At 40.2% G+C, this 15453-nt stretch overlaps 1 protein-coding gene across 10 annotated transcripts in view; it reads left to right on the top strand.

The window, feature by feature from the left end:
• Positions 1-15453, top strand: part of ryr2a (ryanodine receptor 2a (cardiac)) — a 245986-nt gene that overhangs the window by 92908 nt on the left and 137625 nt on the right. For all 10 annotated transcript variants that reach the window (XM_083556368.1, XM_083556369.1, XM_083556367.1 and 7 more), the window contains 6 exons: positions 2109-2187; positions 2431-2543; positions 7736-7835; positions 7966-8062; positions 13424-13498; positions 14260-14416. In XM_083556368.1, coding sequence (XP_083412494.1) covers positions 2109-2187; positions 2431-2543; positions 7736-7835; positions 7966-8062; positions 13424-13498; positions 14260-14416 — 621 coding nt within the window. The remainder of the gene's footprint in view (positions 1-2108; positions 2188-2430; positions 2544-7735; positions 7836-7965; positions 8063-13423; positions 13499-14259; positions 14417-15453) is intronic.

The following is a 15453-nucleotide window of genomic DNA, read 5'->3' as shown; positions in this document are numbered from 1 at the left end:
AGGTGGTGGTTGGACTGCATCAAGGATCGGCTTTAAGCCCTTTCCTCTTTGCAGTGGTGATGGACACGTTGACGGATGAGGTCAGACAGGGGTCTCTGTGAACTATGACACACTGGAGAGAAGGGGAAGGAAAAGTCAGTAGGAGTAAGACAGAGTACATGTGTGGCAGTGGAGTGGTGCGGTTGCAGGGAGAAGTTGGGGGAGTTCAGGTACCTGGGGTCAACAGTGCAGAGTAATGGAGAGTGTGTTAGAGAAGTGAAGAAAAGAGTGCAGGCAGGTTGGAGTGGGTGGACCTGTGAGGTTGTATGGTGTAGAGACAGTGGCATTGAGTAAAAGACAGGAGGTGGAGCTGGAGGTAGCAGAGCTGAAAATGTTGAGATTTTCGTTGGAAGTGACGAGGATGGACAGGATTAGAAATTAGTTTATTGGAGGGACCGTGCATGTGGGACGTTTTGGTGACAAGGTGAGGGAGGTGTGATTGAGATGGTTTGGACATGTGCAGAGAAGGGACATGGGGTATATCAGTAGGAGAATGCTGAGGATGAAGCCATCAGGAAGGAGGAAAAGAGGAAGGCCAAGGAGGAGTTTATTGGTGTGGTAAGGGAGGACATAGTTGGTTTAAAAGAGGCAAATGTAGAGGACGGGGTATGGAGACTGATGCTCCGCTGTGGTGACCCCTAATGGCAGAAGCTGAAAGAAGAAGAAGAAATTATTTCGATGGTGGTACTGAGCCAAATTTGTTGTAATAGGATCCTTTCAGATGCAAGTGGTGACATATTTTTTCTTCTTCTAGTTATTAGCTATATAGTAGGCATATTTTTAGACTTATTACATTTTAATTGATGCCATTTTTCAGACACCCTTATCCTGATTAACTTTATTTTAAAATGTAATTTAAATGTTTTTTTTGTTTGTTTGTTTGGTATATGAATAAACAGGTGAAGGGCCTTGCTGAAGAGCCCCTCATTGAGAGTTGCTGTGATTTCTATTTTTTTCTTTTAAAGTTAGACAGACCCTCAGACATGTAGACTCCCAAGAATTTTGACCTGCTCTACTTCAGTTCTATTGATGTAGACAGATAGGTGTATCTTGCTGTTGGATTTCAAGAACAACCACAATTAGTCTTCATGGCATTAAGGGTGAGGTGGTTGGATACACCCTGCTTCCAGGCTTTGGATCTCCTCCAAAGGCTGATCTGTCCAACCACTTTGATGTCAGCTACCATTTCTCCATTAATAGCTTTGCAGCTTTGGTGCAATGCTGAAGAAGCAAACACAAACAGGTCTTAGTTAAACAATGATGTTTTCATTCAAGAAGAAAGTATGGACTTTGGGTAAACTGTTGCTTTAACCCTCTAAGACCCAAACATAGAAAGAAAACATCACCTGTCAAATGGTAAAGGAGGCCTCTGATGCAGATAATGAAGATTTGTATTTATTTATTTACAAAACGTTTTTAGGGAAATTTTGTAAAATTGGAATGATGGGAGCAAAATTTCAGCATTTGCACAAATATACAGAACAACTAAGGGTTTATTTGGAGTGTTAATTGCTTACATAGCAATTATAACAGTAAATATCATAAATATTAATAATAATAATAATAATCATCCAACAGTCATATTTTTAAGAATTAGAATTTATAAAAAAAAACTTAAAAAACCTGGATAAAATTATCTTCAAGGTTTTAATTTGGTAAGTGCACTTGCCTGGCTGTTCCCACATAATTAACTCCCTGATCAAGGAGCTGAACTATAAATGGCATACAGGTGAAGTAGTCAACATAGACCTTGTACTGTAGTTCTGACCCTCTGGAATTTTGGAAGCAGTTTCACATCATCACCTGACATTCCAAGTTCAGATTTGGCTCGTTTTCAATCAATACTGCCATAGTGCACATCAAAGTCACAGAGCATGCCAGAGATTCCAGTTCTTACCCACAATTTGAAATATAAAGGTTCGGCACTGATGTCAGTTCATCAGGCACGGTTCAGTCCATAAAGTGTTTGATAATTGAGTTGTAAGATCACAGAGCAGGGAAAACCATGCTGGGTTTGGTGCACTTTGTGAATTCGTGCTATGAGTTTATACTCTTATGTCTTTAAACAGTACCTCTGCTGTCTGTCCACCTCACGCTCATCGACAGATAAACTCGCCTTCGATGTAGGACTTCAAGAGGACACAACAGGTATTGCCCTTCTAAAGCTAGTGTAAAGCTAGATACAGAAAATATCTACTTTGACTTTATTTTTAACTTGTATAACCCTTTTTTTGCCTAAATGTATGATTTGGTGTGTGTGTGTGTGTGTCCTCTTTGATGAGTCTGTGTACATTGTTGGCGGTAGTGCATTTCAGTGTTCATGCACTGGCAAGCATGATTTTTGTCTGTGTGTGTGTGTGTGTGTGTGTGTGTGTGTGTGTGTGTGTGTAGGTGAAGCCTGCTGGTGGACTATACATCCCGCCTCTAAGCAAAGGTCAGAAGGGGAAAAGGTTCGTGTAGGTGATGACCTCATCCTCGTCAGTGTGTCCTCTGAGCGCTACCTGGTGAGTCATTTAATGATATATACGTGTGTGTGTGTGTGTGTGTGGTTATATATATATATATATATATATATATATATATATATATATATATATATATATATATATATATATATATATATATACAGTGAGGAAAATAAGTATTTGAACACCCTGCTATTTTGCAAGTTCTCTCACTTAGAAATCATGGAGGGGTCTGAAATTTTCATCGTAGGTGCATGTCCACTGTGAGAGACATAATCTAAAAAAAAAAATCCAGAAATCACAATATATGATTTTTTAACAATTTATTTGTATGATACAGCTGCAAATAAGTATTTGAACACCTGTCTATCAGCTAGAATTCTGACCCTCAAAGACCTGTTAGTCTGCCTTTAAAATGTCCACCTCCACTACATTTATTATCCTAAATTAGATGCACCTGTTTGAGGTCGTTTGCTGCATAAAGACACCTGTCCACCCCATACAATAAGTAAGAATCCAACTACTAACGTGGCCAAGACCAAAGAGCTGTCCAAAGACACTAGAGACAAAATTGTACACCTCCACAAGGCTGGAAAGGGCTACGGGGAAATTGCCAAGCAGCTCGGTGAAAAAAGGTCCACTGTTGGAGCAATCATTAGAAAATGGAAAAAGCTAAACATGACTGTCAATCTCCCTTGGACTGGGGCTCCATGCAAGATCTCACCTCGTGGGGTCTCAATGATCCTAAGGAAGGTGAGAAATCAACCCAGAACTACACGGGAGGAGCTGGTCAATGACCTGAAAAGAGCTGAGACCACCGTTTCCAAGGTTACTGATGGTAATACACTAAGACGTCATGGTTTGAAATCATGCATGGCACGGAAGGTTTCCCTGCTTAAACCAGCACATGTCCAGGCACGTCTTAAGTTTGCCAATGACCATTTGGATGATCCAGAGGAGTCATGGGAGAAAGTCATGTGGTCAGATGCGACCAAAATAGAACTTTTGGGTCATAATTTCACTAAACGTGTTTGGAGGAAGAAGAATGATGAGTACCATCCCAAGAACACCATCCCTACTGTGAAGCATGGGGGTGGTAGCATCATGCTTTGGGGGTGTTTTTCTGCACATGGGACAGGGCGACTGCACTGTATTAAGGAGAGGATGACCGGGGCCATGTATTGCGAGATTTTGGGGAACAACCTCCTTCCCTCAGTTAGAGCATTGAAGATGGGGCAAGGCTGGGTCTTCCAACATGACAATGACCCGAAGCACACAGCCAGGATAACCAAGGAGTGGCTCTGTAAGAAGCATATCAAGGTTCTGGCGTGGCCTAGCCAGTCTCCAGACCTAAACCCAATAGAGAATCTTTGGAGGGAGCTCAAACTCTGTGTTTCTCAGCGACAGGATATAAACCTGACTGATCTAGAGAAGATCTGTGTGGAGGAGTGGGCCAAAATCCCTCCTGCAGTGTGTGCAAACCTGATGAAAAACTACAGGAAACGTTTGACCTCAAACAAAGGCTACTGTACCAAATATTAACATTGACTTTCTCAGGTGTTCAAATACTTATTTGCAGCTGTATCATACAAATAAATAGTTTAAAAATCATACATTGTGATTTCTGGATTTTTTTTTAGATTATGTCTCTCACAGTGGACATGCACCTACGATGACAATTTCAGACCCCTCCATGATTTCTAAGTGGGAGAACTTGCAAAATAGCAGGGTGTTCAAATACTTATTAATATATATATATATATATATATATATATATATATATATATATATATATATACAGTGAGGAAAATAAGTATTTGAACACCGTGCTATTTTGCAAGTTCTCGCACATAGAAATCATGGAGGGGTCTGAAATTGTCATCGTAGGTGCATGTCCATTGTGAGAGACATAATCTAAAAAAAAAAAATATCCAGAAATCACAATATATGATTTTTAAACTATTTATTTGTATGATACAGCTGCAAATAAGTATTTAACCACCTGTCTATCAGCTAGAATTCTGACCCTCAAAGACCTGTTAGTGCCTTTAAAATGTCCACCTCCACTACATTTATTATCCTAAATTAGATGCACCTGTTTGAGGTCGTTAGCTGCATAAAGACACCTGTCCACCCCATACAATCAGTAAGAATCCAACTACTAACATGGCCAAGACCAAAGAGCTGTCCAAAGACACTAGAGACAAAATTGTACACCTCCACAAGGCTGGAAAGGGCTACGGGGAAATTGCCAAGCAGCTTGGTGAAAAAAGGTCCACTTTTGGAGCAATCATTAGAAAATGGAAGAAGCTAAACATGACTGTCAATCTCCCTCGGACTGGGGCTCCATGCAAGATCTCACCTCGTGGGGTCTCAATGATCCTAAGGAAGGTGAGAAATCAGCCCAGAACTACACGGGAGGAGCTGGTCAATGACCTGAAAAGAGCTGGGACCACCGTTTCCAAGGTTACTGTTGGTAATACACTAAGACGTCATGGTTTGAAATCATGCATGGCACGGAAGGTTTCCCTACTTAAACCAGCACATGTCCAGGCACGTCTTAAGTTTGCCAATGACCATTTGGATGATCCAGAGGAGTCATGGGAGAAAGTCATGTGGTCAGATGAGACCAAAATAGAACTTTTGGGTCATAATTCCACTAAACGTGTTTGGAGGAAGAAGAATGATGAGTACCATCCCAAGAACCCCATCCCTACTGTGAAGCATGGGGGTGGTAGCATCATGCTTTGGGGGTGTTTTTCTGCACATGGGACAGGGCGACTGCACTGTATTAAGGAGAGGATGACCGGGGCCTTGTATTGCGAGATTTTGGGGAACAACCTCCTACCCTCAGTTAGAGCATTGAAGATGGGTCGAGGCTGGGTCTTCCAACATGACAATGACCCAAAGCACACAGCCAGGATAACCAAGGAGTGGCTCTGTAAGAAGCATATCAAGGTTCTGGCGTGGCCTAGCCAGTCTCCAGACCTAAACCCAATAGAGAATCTTTGGAGGGAGCTCAAACTCCGTGTTTCTCAGCGACAGGCCAGAAACCTGACTGATCTAGAGAAGATCTGTGTGGAGGAGTGGGCCAAAATCCCTCCTGCAGTGTGTGCAAACCTGGTGAAAAACTACAGGAAACATTTGACATCTGTAATTGCAAACAAAGGCTCCTGTACCAAATATTAACATTGACTTTCTCAGGTGTTCAAATACTTATTTGCAGCTGTATCATACAAATAAATAGTTAAAAAATCATACATTGTGATTTCTGGTTTATTTTTTTTTTATTATGTCTCTCACAGTGGACATGCACCTACGATGACAATTTCAGACCCTCCATGATTTCTAAGTGGGAGAACTTGCAAAATAGCAGGGTGTTCAAATACTTATTTTCCTCACTGTATATATATATATATATATATATATATATATATATATATATATATATATATATATATATATATATATATATATATATATATATATATATTTGTGTGTGTGTGTGTGTGTGGCATCACAGAGAGAGAGAGAGAGAGAGAGGCTTTTCAGATATGGAGGGTGAATACCATTTTACTAAAGCAAGAAAACCAGTTAAGACTCCAAACCTCTACACTACAACTGCAACTGTGCACCTACATCATCTGGAGCAGTTCAGAATCAATATTTGTCTAATAACATGACAAAAACATAAAAAAATTAAAAATATAATACAACCTACTCACCAGAGATGTATACTCATAATTTGCAACGCTCCTCAGAGGCTGTAATCCAGTGGTACCGCTCGTATTCACTGGTCTGGTGAACAAACCCTTTTCTGGGCTGAGACACGCTAGCTAGCTTCGGGGTTGGCCGACCTCCTCATGATGTCTAGCTTTTCTTCAAAATTTATTTTTAAGTATGTCCAAAACCAAATAAATTTTTCCCCCTGTAGTAATATATATATTAGAACACATTGACACATTAACGTGAAATAATTTTAAAGGCACTCATTTTATTAACACTCGATTAATGCAGCGCGTATGTAACAAACTCACTGGTACCGCACTGGAAGAAAGACAGACAGGTGAAAGTTCACCAAGCAAAACGTTCTTTATTCACTTTCTTTTTTTTACCCTGGCACTTTCCTTTCCAGTAGCCACGCCATGGTTTAGCCACACACTCACGGACCGGCACGCCTTTGCTCGCACCACCCGAGTTCACTCTCTGGCCGATACGTCTTTTACCGGCACCCGCCCGCGCATAATCACCTTTCGGCAACCCCTGGCTCGTCTCTCTGCTTTGTGTCTCTCTCTTTTCGAGGTTGGCGTCTCTCCTCTTTATTGGCGTCGCCAGACTGAAACAGAGCACACTGGTTAGTCTCATCAGCTGCAGGTGTTTCTTACCTTTTGTTCTGGCCGAATTAGCCTCTACTCGCGCACCGCTGGTACATACCCCTGGTGAAGAGTGCTCCAAAATTCCGACAAGCAGGTGGGTGGGCATGAGGGTGGGAAAGGAGCGAGGGGATGAGAGGAAGCGAGAGAAAGAAACTGCCTGTCCCTGGGTACACTGCCATCTGGACTTCCCTGGAGAGGCATGCCAGACGTTGAAGTGCCTTTTTTCGCTGCTGGTCCCTTCTCGCCGCACAGGATGCGGTTGGCACCGCAGCGGCTGCAGCACTCCTCGTTAACCTGGTCCCCAAACCTCCCCTCTCCCGCGTGGCGTAGTTTCCCTGGCGTCACACTCCTCTTCTAGCACGGTGTTTCGGCACCACTGTAACAAACTTACTGGTACCGCACCGGAAGAAAGACAGACAGGCGAAAGTTCACCAAGCAGAGCTTTCTTTATTCACTTTCGTTTTCACCATGGCGCTTTCCTTTCCAGTACTCAGGCCAGGGCTTTCCCACACACCAGGTTGGCACATGCTTCTTCGGCGTCCGCCTGCCTCACTGGTGGATCGGCGCGCTTTGTCTCTTAGCACCCACCCGAGTTTCCGCTTGGTGTTTCTCTCGCTCTCTCTCTCTCTGAGGTTGCCGTCTCTCTCCTCTTTATTGGCTTCGCTAGACTGAAACAGAGCGCATTGATTAGTCTCATCAGCTACAGGTGTTTCTTACCGCCCGTTCCGGCCAGCTCCGCCTCCACTTGTGCCCCGCTGGTACAGTATACCGGTATAACTTTGCTTCTTATTTACTTTCTTTCTCTCTCTCTCTCTCTCTCTCTCTCTCTATTTCTCTCTCTCTTTTTTTCTCTAGCACTTATCATACGGCAGTGGCAGTTTGCATGTGGATGCTGCCTTCCAGCAGACTCTGTGGAGTGTAGCACCAATCTGCTCGGGGAGCGAAGTCGCTCAGGGTGAGAAACAGAGCGAAAAACTTGCCAGATATCATGACTAGATACTGTAGAGGTCAATATTATGACCTCACATCTGCTATCACACACCTTACTATTCACTGTTCCTCTTCTTCTCTTCTTCGTGTTGCAGGTTTCCTGATCGGTGGAGACGTCTTGCGGTTGTTGCACGGCCACATGGACGAGTGTTTAACTGTTCCCTCAGGAGAGCATGGCGAGGAACAGCGCAGGTCAGTGCACCGGGTTCTTTTGGTTGCTCAGTCAAGGTTGAAACTAAACACTAGGAGAAAAGTAGTTATGGCCAAAAGATATGTGTTAAAATGGTTTGTGTGATGCACTCTACTAATAGAACAGGGTTTCATGTGATCCATTCATTTTTTGCAGTGTATTGGACACAATAGCATTTCGTTGAAATGTAAGAATATTGAATATGGCTATGATTTTACTGTTGTGACTCTAAGGGGGCATGTCTGAAGCATGGGTAGGTGGTAGCTCAGTAAGGCATTGGACTCGGAAGGTCACAAGTTCAAATCCTCGCACCTTCTGGGCACTTGAGCACCAATCCAGACTTGATTTGAGGGAACTTTGAATGTTGTCAAGCCAATGCACAAGTATACAAGCATGTTACTAGTTTCCAGTTTTCATTTTATTGCCATTTGCACAGGTACATTGCTGTGCATTACATGTACATTTGAATTTGTGTGCATTTCAGCTTTAGTCACAAAAGGTTTACACATTATTTATATGAAATAGCACACCTGGTCAAGTATGGTATATGCTTTTTGAGCATCTCATTACACATTTTGTCCAATTCGCTATAATTCCCTCCAAATCTGGAAAGTATTCACAGCGCTTTACTTTTTCCACATATTGTTATGTTAAAGCCTCATTCCAAAATGGATTAAATTTGTTATTTTCCTCATGAGAGTGGTTTGAGAGTTGTTAAGAGGTTCTTGCAAGAAGAATGGGAAAAACTGGCCAAAAATAGATGTGCATCATACTAAAAAACACTTGAGGCTGTAATTGGTGCTTCAACAAAGTATTGAGCAAAGGCTATGAATACTTATATACGTGATTTCTTTTTTTTTTGTGTTAGTTTTTTAATTTGTAATAAATTTGAAGATTTCAAACAAAATTATTTCACGTTGCCATTACAGGGTATTGTTTGTAGAAAAGAATGAATTGAATCCATTTTGTAATAAGGCTGTAACATTACAAAATGTGGGAAAAGTGAAGCACTGTGAATACAGATGCACTGTATATCAGGAGATCTGCCACTCCGAATTTACATAGAGTTTGCTTTGTGCAGAGTGGCATTGTCATGCTAGAACAGGTTTGGGTCTCCTAGTTCAGGTAAATGAAAAATTTCATGCTATCTATCTATCTATCTATCTATCTATCTATCTATCTATCTATCTATCTATCTATCTATCTATCTATCTATCTATCTATCTATCTATCTATCTATCTATCTATCTATCTATCTATATATATACATTATGGAAAGTTGTGAAAGTAAACATTATGTTAATAAGTAATATTGCACGTTGTTAACTATACATAAGTAATATTTCAAATGTTTGACAGCAGTGAGATGGTAATGCCGCTAGATTAACACACTTGATGATATCACTGTTGTACATGATTGTACACAAACAGACCCCAAAACAAAGACATTATACATGAAATTACACATACTACAGTACATACATACATACATACATACATACATACATACATACATACATACATACATACATACATACAATATTGCATCTATATTGTTTTGTGGAAAGCAGCATGGTTAATGGAAATTCTTTTTGTTTTTAATTGTCATAGCCTCTTTTCAATCATGATAAAGAGAAAACTTATTTTTTTATGTCTTCATGTAGTTTGGTATAAAATGTTAGAGGCTTCTGCAGTGACGTCATTGACTTTGGGTTTGACTTGTTTCAAAGAAGCGGATGGGAACTTGATTATATTTTAATATTTATTACACCCTACATATTCTAAATAAAACCCCACTTTATTATGCAGTCTGTAGAATATATTGTTCGATTGTTCGCAACCAAAGGCTCACATTCAAAATCGAGATCATATTAATGAATGTTTTTCTTCTTCTATAAGCCATCAAAACACTGTCATTAGTAATCAAGGCTTGGCAGAGATACTCGAAACAAAGAGTTATTATAATCTTTTTACCTTCAGTTAGGCAGCATTTTGCTTTCACATTATAGACGAAAGTATTGGGAAACCTGAAATATCCAGCCATATGTGCTTCTTCCCCAATCTGTTAGCACACATTTTATATAGGATGTCTTTGACAGGCATTGCATTTTTTCTTCAGCTGATCTAGGATCTAAAACTGTTCTAGTATGACAATGTGTCTGTGCACAAAGATATAGTGTACAGTACATGGGTTGATATCCTGTTATAGATCTCTGATCTCAACCCTATTAAACACCTTTGGGATGAATTGGAACTGCACCCCAGGCCTTCTCACCTCATCTACATTAGTGTCTGACCTTACTAACACCCTTGTGGATGAATAAAGCCAAATCTCCACAAGCACACTCTGAAATCTTGTGGAACATCTTCCCAGAAGAATGGAGGTTATTATAAGAGCAAATGGGGACTAAATGTGGATTGGGATGTTTGAAAATACACATACCAATTTTAAGTGCCAACAAACCTGGTGGGGTTTAAAAACTTTTTATATTCAGGCTATGTGGCTAAAACCTAAACCATAAAGATAGTTATAAAATGCAGCTCTTTTGCCTCAGCTGTTATAGCATGTTTTTTTTCTAGTTAGCCTAGCATCTGAGAGCTCATTAAGCATAATTTGCAACCAGTCTTGCACTCATTCCTTTTTTTCCCCCACAAATCTGCCGATATTTAAAAAATGGCTGCCTCAATTAGTAAATGGAGCGAAAAAAGTTAAGTCGAGACATTTAGGAGTTTGAAATAGGCCTTGTTCTTGTGCAGGACGTTCTGCTGTATCACCGGCCTGCTTTTTTTTCCTCATCTGACACAAATATACAAGTACAGGAATTTCGAGTCCACCATGTATACGCCGTGACTCAATCCGAGCGTGGGCGAGAAAGTGTCTCTAGAGAGTGTGAGACAATTTAGGTCAAGGGACAATTCAGGTCAAAACCACCTTATGACATTTTTTATTCTTGAAAAAAAGAAAGAAAAACTGCCAAGTAGAGCACACATAGCCATACAAACTCACATGAGCTGTTCTTAGACAGCCTACAGTGGACAGAATGGGTGCTGTGCTGATCTCTATTCCCTACACAGCTCTTCTCTCCTCAATTCTCTAATAATTAAAAACCCCAAACCTCCTCAGCAGGCCGCTTTTCTGTGTCTAAACACAATACTGACCCTGATAGCTCTCTTTACTTACCGCAGCAGCTACTTTTAGCCCGTTGCAAAGCCACTTTAATTACAATAGACAAAGATCTGAGGCTCTGATCCGTACAAGATTCTTGTGCAGGGTTTTCATAAGGAGAGAATGTGTCCAGTCTGTGGAAAAGCGCCACCCAGATGAGGATGGGATCCCTTTTAAACTGGTTCCTCTCAAGGTTTCTTTCCTTAAGGAACAAACTAGACTTTATAACCTCTTTATTTGTGTAAAGCTGCTTTGGGACAATTTCCATAAATTATATTGAAAAGCATTCAATAACCCTAACCCTAACCCTAGACACATATATTATTAGGAGTGCAAAATAATACAGTACAAGGGGCAAATGTGACGTAAAACACAGAATATTCGACATTAGGTAATTTGTGTAACAGTAGGGGGCATTGTGGGAAGGAGTGTAAGTGTACAGTATGGAGACATGTTGGTGTACAGTGCAGTCTTTTTGAGTAGTGTTAAGTTGGATGTAGAGATCATGGTTTTTTTTTTATAGTCGGGTTTATTTCTATAGCGCTTTTTACAATGGACATTGTCTCAAAGCAGCTATACAGAATGAAGGTAAATGATGCGTATTTATCCCTGTAGAGCAACTTGGGGCGACTGTGGCAAGGAAAAACTTCTTTAGATATTATGAGGAAGAAACCTTGAGAGGAACCAGACTCAAAAGGGATTTGGGTGATATCAAGAGTGTGATTTATAAATCTGTAAAAACAATAGAAAACACCGGAGAGTGAGAACTAACATGAGTTCTACTATGACAATGAGCACTAGAATGTAAGATTATGAGTAATGTCCTTTCTACAGTCTTATACAGTTATTTGAGGTTATGGAACCAGAAGCTACTGACTAACTCATTAAATAGTTTAACATTTGAGATAGTGTTCAGTAGACTGTCAGCTGAGGGGTAGATATTTTTCTAGAGTCTGCTGGTGTGACCGTGGAGGATTTGATTGAGGGTAACACCAGTGATGTGTTGGGCAGTTTTCACCACCCGTTGGAGGGCATTCTAATCGGAGACAATTAACATTCCACACAGATGCTTTCAATTGTGCATTGGAAGAAGTTCAGCACAGTGTGTAGTTTCTGCTCATGTATCTTAAATCTCTTATAATGCTATTTCCAGAATTCAAAGATTTTCTTGCTTATTTCTATAAACACACAGGCAGTGATATTAGATTAATTTCCTGGGTCCAGAATAATACATCTGATTTGGGTCTTGTTTGTAATTCACAAAATCCAGTTCTGGTTTTTCTAATACTAATTTATAATATAAATGCAGCTGTCAGCGCTTTCCCCAGGACCCTATTTATAAATCAAGTGACCACACGTGATGTCACGGCTCCTAGTTTAGGAACCTCCGTCTAAATTTTGAAGAGAGTGGTTTTTGATGGGCTGTTTTCGGTGAGCCAGCTCAAATTCTTTGTATTTTTTTACAAACACTATCAGCTTGTAAGTAGCTTTCGGTCCATGTGCTGCAGAGAAAGCCGGCGCACAAACCTCACGTCTAGAACGGCTGAAAGAAAGTCTTTTTTCAAAAGCCAATTTTCTCTCAGTTCTCAGTGTTCTGTTTGCCATTAAATTTGGCCTTGAAGGTTTACTTGGGTGCCTTTTATGCTCACAGACCTTGAAATATTGTCATGCTGGAAATGCAGGTGAATTGAAAGAACATTTCTTTTAGTTGGAGTCTCATACTCTTTTAGGCCAGCTCTAGATTTGTGCTGTTTTCACTCCGGAGTTTATGTAACTGGTTGACGCTGCGGAGAATAACATTTCGGATAGTGTGTATATGTGTGCAAGTCTCTGTTTGGCTATGAGGAGTAGGTACAAAATGTTCACTACCCCTTTCCGAAGACATTTACAACTTATCCAGAGTAACTTACAACCGAGCAGTTGAGGGTTAAGGGCCTTCCTCAAGGGCCCAGCAGTGGCAGCTTGGTGGTGCTGGGATTTGAACTTGTGACCTTCTGTTTTAGGGTACAATGCCTTAACCACTGAGCTACCACTGCTTCCAGGCTTTTTACTTGTCACATATGGACTATGTTAAGTTCTTTCTTTGCATATCTACTAAATGCAAAATGATATTTACGGATTTAGGACACACTATGCTTTGCATTGTGTATTATTATTTCTTTAATCTTTTTTTTTTTCTTTTTTCTCTCCCTTCTAGGACAGTGCACTATGAGGGTGGAGCTGTGTCCACCCACGCTCGTTCTCTCTGGAGGCTGGAAACTCTCAGAGTGGCGTAAGTGCAGCACTTTGCATTTTATCCCCTGGGGAGGTGGACTTGTTCCTGTCTCACGCTGATTCTCCCGGTCAATACCGACAGCTCGTATCTGGACCTAATAATATTTCAATTACATGCTTTCACAATATGCGGTTTGACTATCAGTTTATTGCTTTATTGCATCTCCAGATTCTGTACAAAACGTTTGCATTACAGTCCTGCAATAACATTTACACCACAGGTTCCTCTAGACCAGCTTTTGCTTTGAATCTAATCTAATGGTGTTGCTCACAGATTTGCCATTTCTGGCCCACCAGGGATCCGTTGCTTCCCGGCGGACTTATTGGCACCCCGAAAAGCGCAAACGGTCGTATTTACACACCCGTGAAAGGACAAATTCCACTCAACGGAGCCATTTCCTTAAAAATAACCAAGGCAGAAATGTCTTCAGAAGATGGCGTGCATCCTCATATTAATGTGTGTGTGGTTTATCAAAATGACATTATGAGGATGAGGCTAAATTCTGCAGCGACTTTTACTTTTCAGAGCAAACCTCGTTTATGTACAGATCGTCGTTTAGCTTCTCAGTATTCTGGCATTCGGTGTAGATTGACCCAAATAGCAAGTGATGGTGCTGAAAACAGGGAAATAAGACAGTATTGCTTTGATAATCAGCTCTGGCAAAAAAGCACGGGCGAAAGGAGGTGCTGTGTTTGTGAGTGACATTAATGAATGAGGGCGATGGCCTATATTGATGCTGTCGATCATTTTCTCTCTAGCTGGAGTGGCAGTCACATCCGATGGGGTCAGCCGTTTCGCTTACGTCATGTGACCACTGGGAAGTATCTGAGCCTGCTAGATGATAAAGGCCTGCTGCTGATGGATAAGGAGAAGGCCGACGTCAAATCCACTGCCTTCTGTTTCCGCTCCTCAAAGGTGACTCTGCTTGAACCAGCTGTCCGTTAGCAAGTGATTTCTGCCCTGAAACTATTTATAGTAAACCATGATCACTAGCAGGAGTGTAAGTGTTACTGGATTGATAGAAGGACTTATAGGAAATTACGTTGTTTGTAGGGAATGAGGGCAATAGAAAAGGGATGTTATCAGCCTCTCTATAGGAAATAACATCAAAAAGCACTTTATATTGCATTTGCTATATTATAAAAGCATTATTATTAGCATTTGTGAACATCAACGTTAATTTTATTTTATTTTTTTATAAAATACCTGCTTGCTTTAAATAAAAAATAAAATCTAAAAAGATTTTATAAAATAAATCAAATTAATGCAATACATGTTTTTATTATTTTGATCAAATTGAGTAATCAATTAAATTGGCCAAAAATTTTAATTAAATAAATAAAACTAAATAAATGGAAAAATTAAATTAAATAGTTTTCATTTGTTTGATTCCATTTAGGTAATACAGACATAAATATGTGTGTTTGTTTTACATTTAATAAATAATTTCTTTAAGATACAATCTACTTAACCATTCTAATAATTTCAGCATACTTCAACAAATGTCTTAATTTCTTCCTTCCTTCATTTATTCGCTCCCTCGATATGCGGAATTGTCAGGATTTTCTCGTTTTAAGAGAAACTCTTAAGGCTGAACTTAAAACACAAAGAATCTATATTGCTGGACGTAGTAAAAACAGAAGGGGCTGCAGTTTCGCGCAGGCGCAAAAGAAAACTTGAGTTTTACAAACTGTATTTTGGAGTACTACAAGTCTTATATCCTGTATTAAGTGAGTAGCCACAGTGACACTCCACTAACTCTAGTTTATTTTTTTATACCTCTGGCAGTGTTGTGTATATTTTCAAGTTTAATAATAATAATAATAATAATAATAATAAATGCTCTAAGTGCAAGGCAGAGACTAAACAAACTTGTGGCCCACCACTTAATACGTTTGTGAGGGAACTCCGATTGTTACTATTTTCCGCACGTAACATTCGTTCAACCGTTA

This window comes from Silurus aristotelis (genome assembly GCF_946808225.1).
Source record: "Silurus aristotelis genome assembly, chromosome: 12".
Taxonomy (NCBI): Eukaryota; Metazoa; Chordata; class Actinopteri; order Siluriformes; family Siluridae; genus Silurus; species Silurus aristotelis.
The sequence above is the reverse complement of the archived record's forward strand: the minus strand, read 5'-3'. Positions and strand labels throughout refer to the sequence as shown.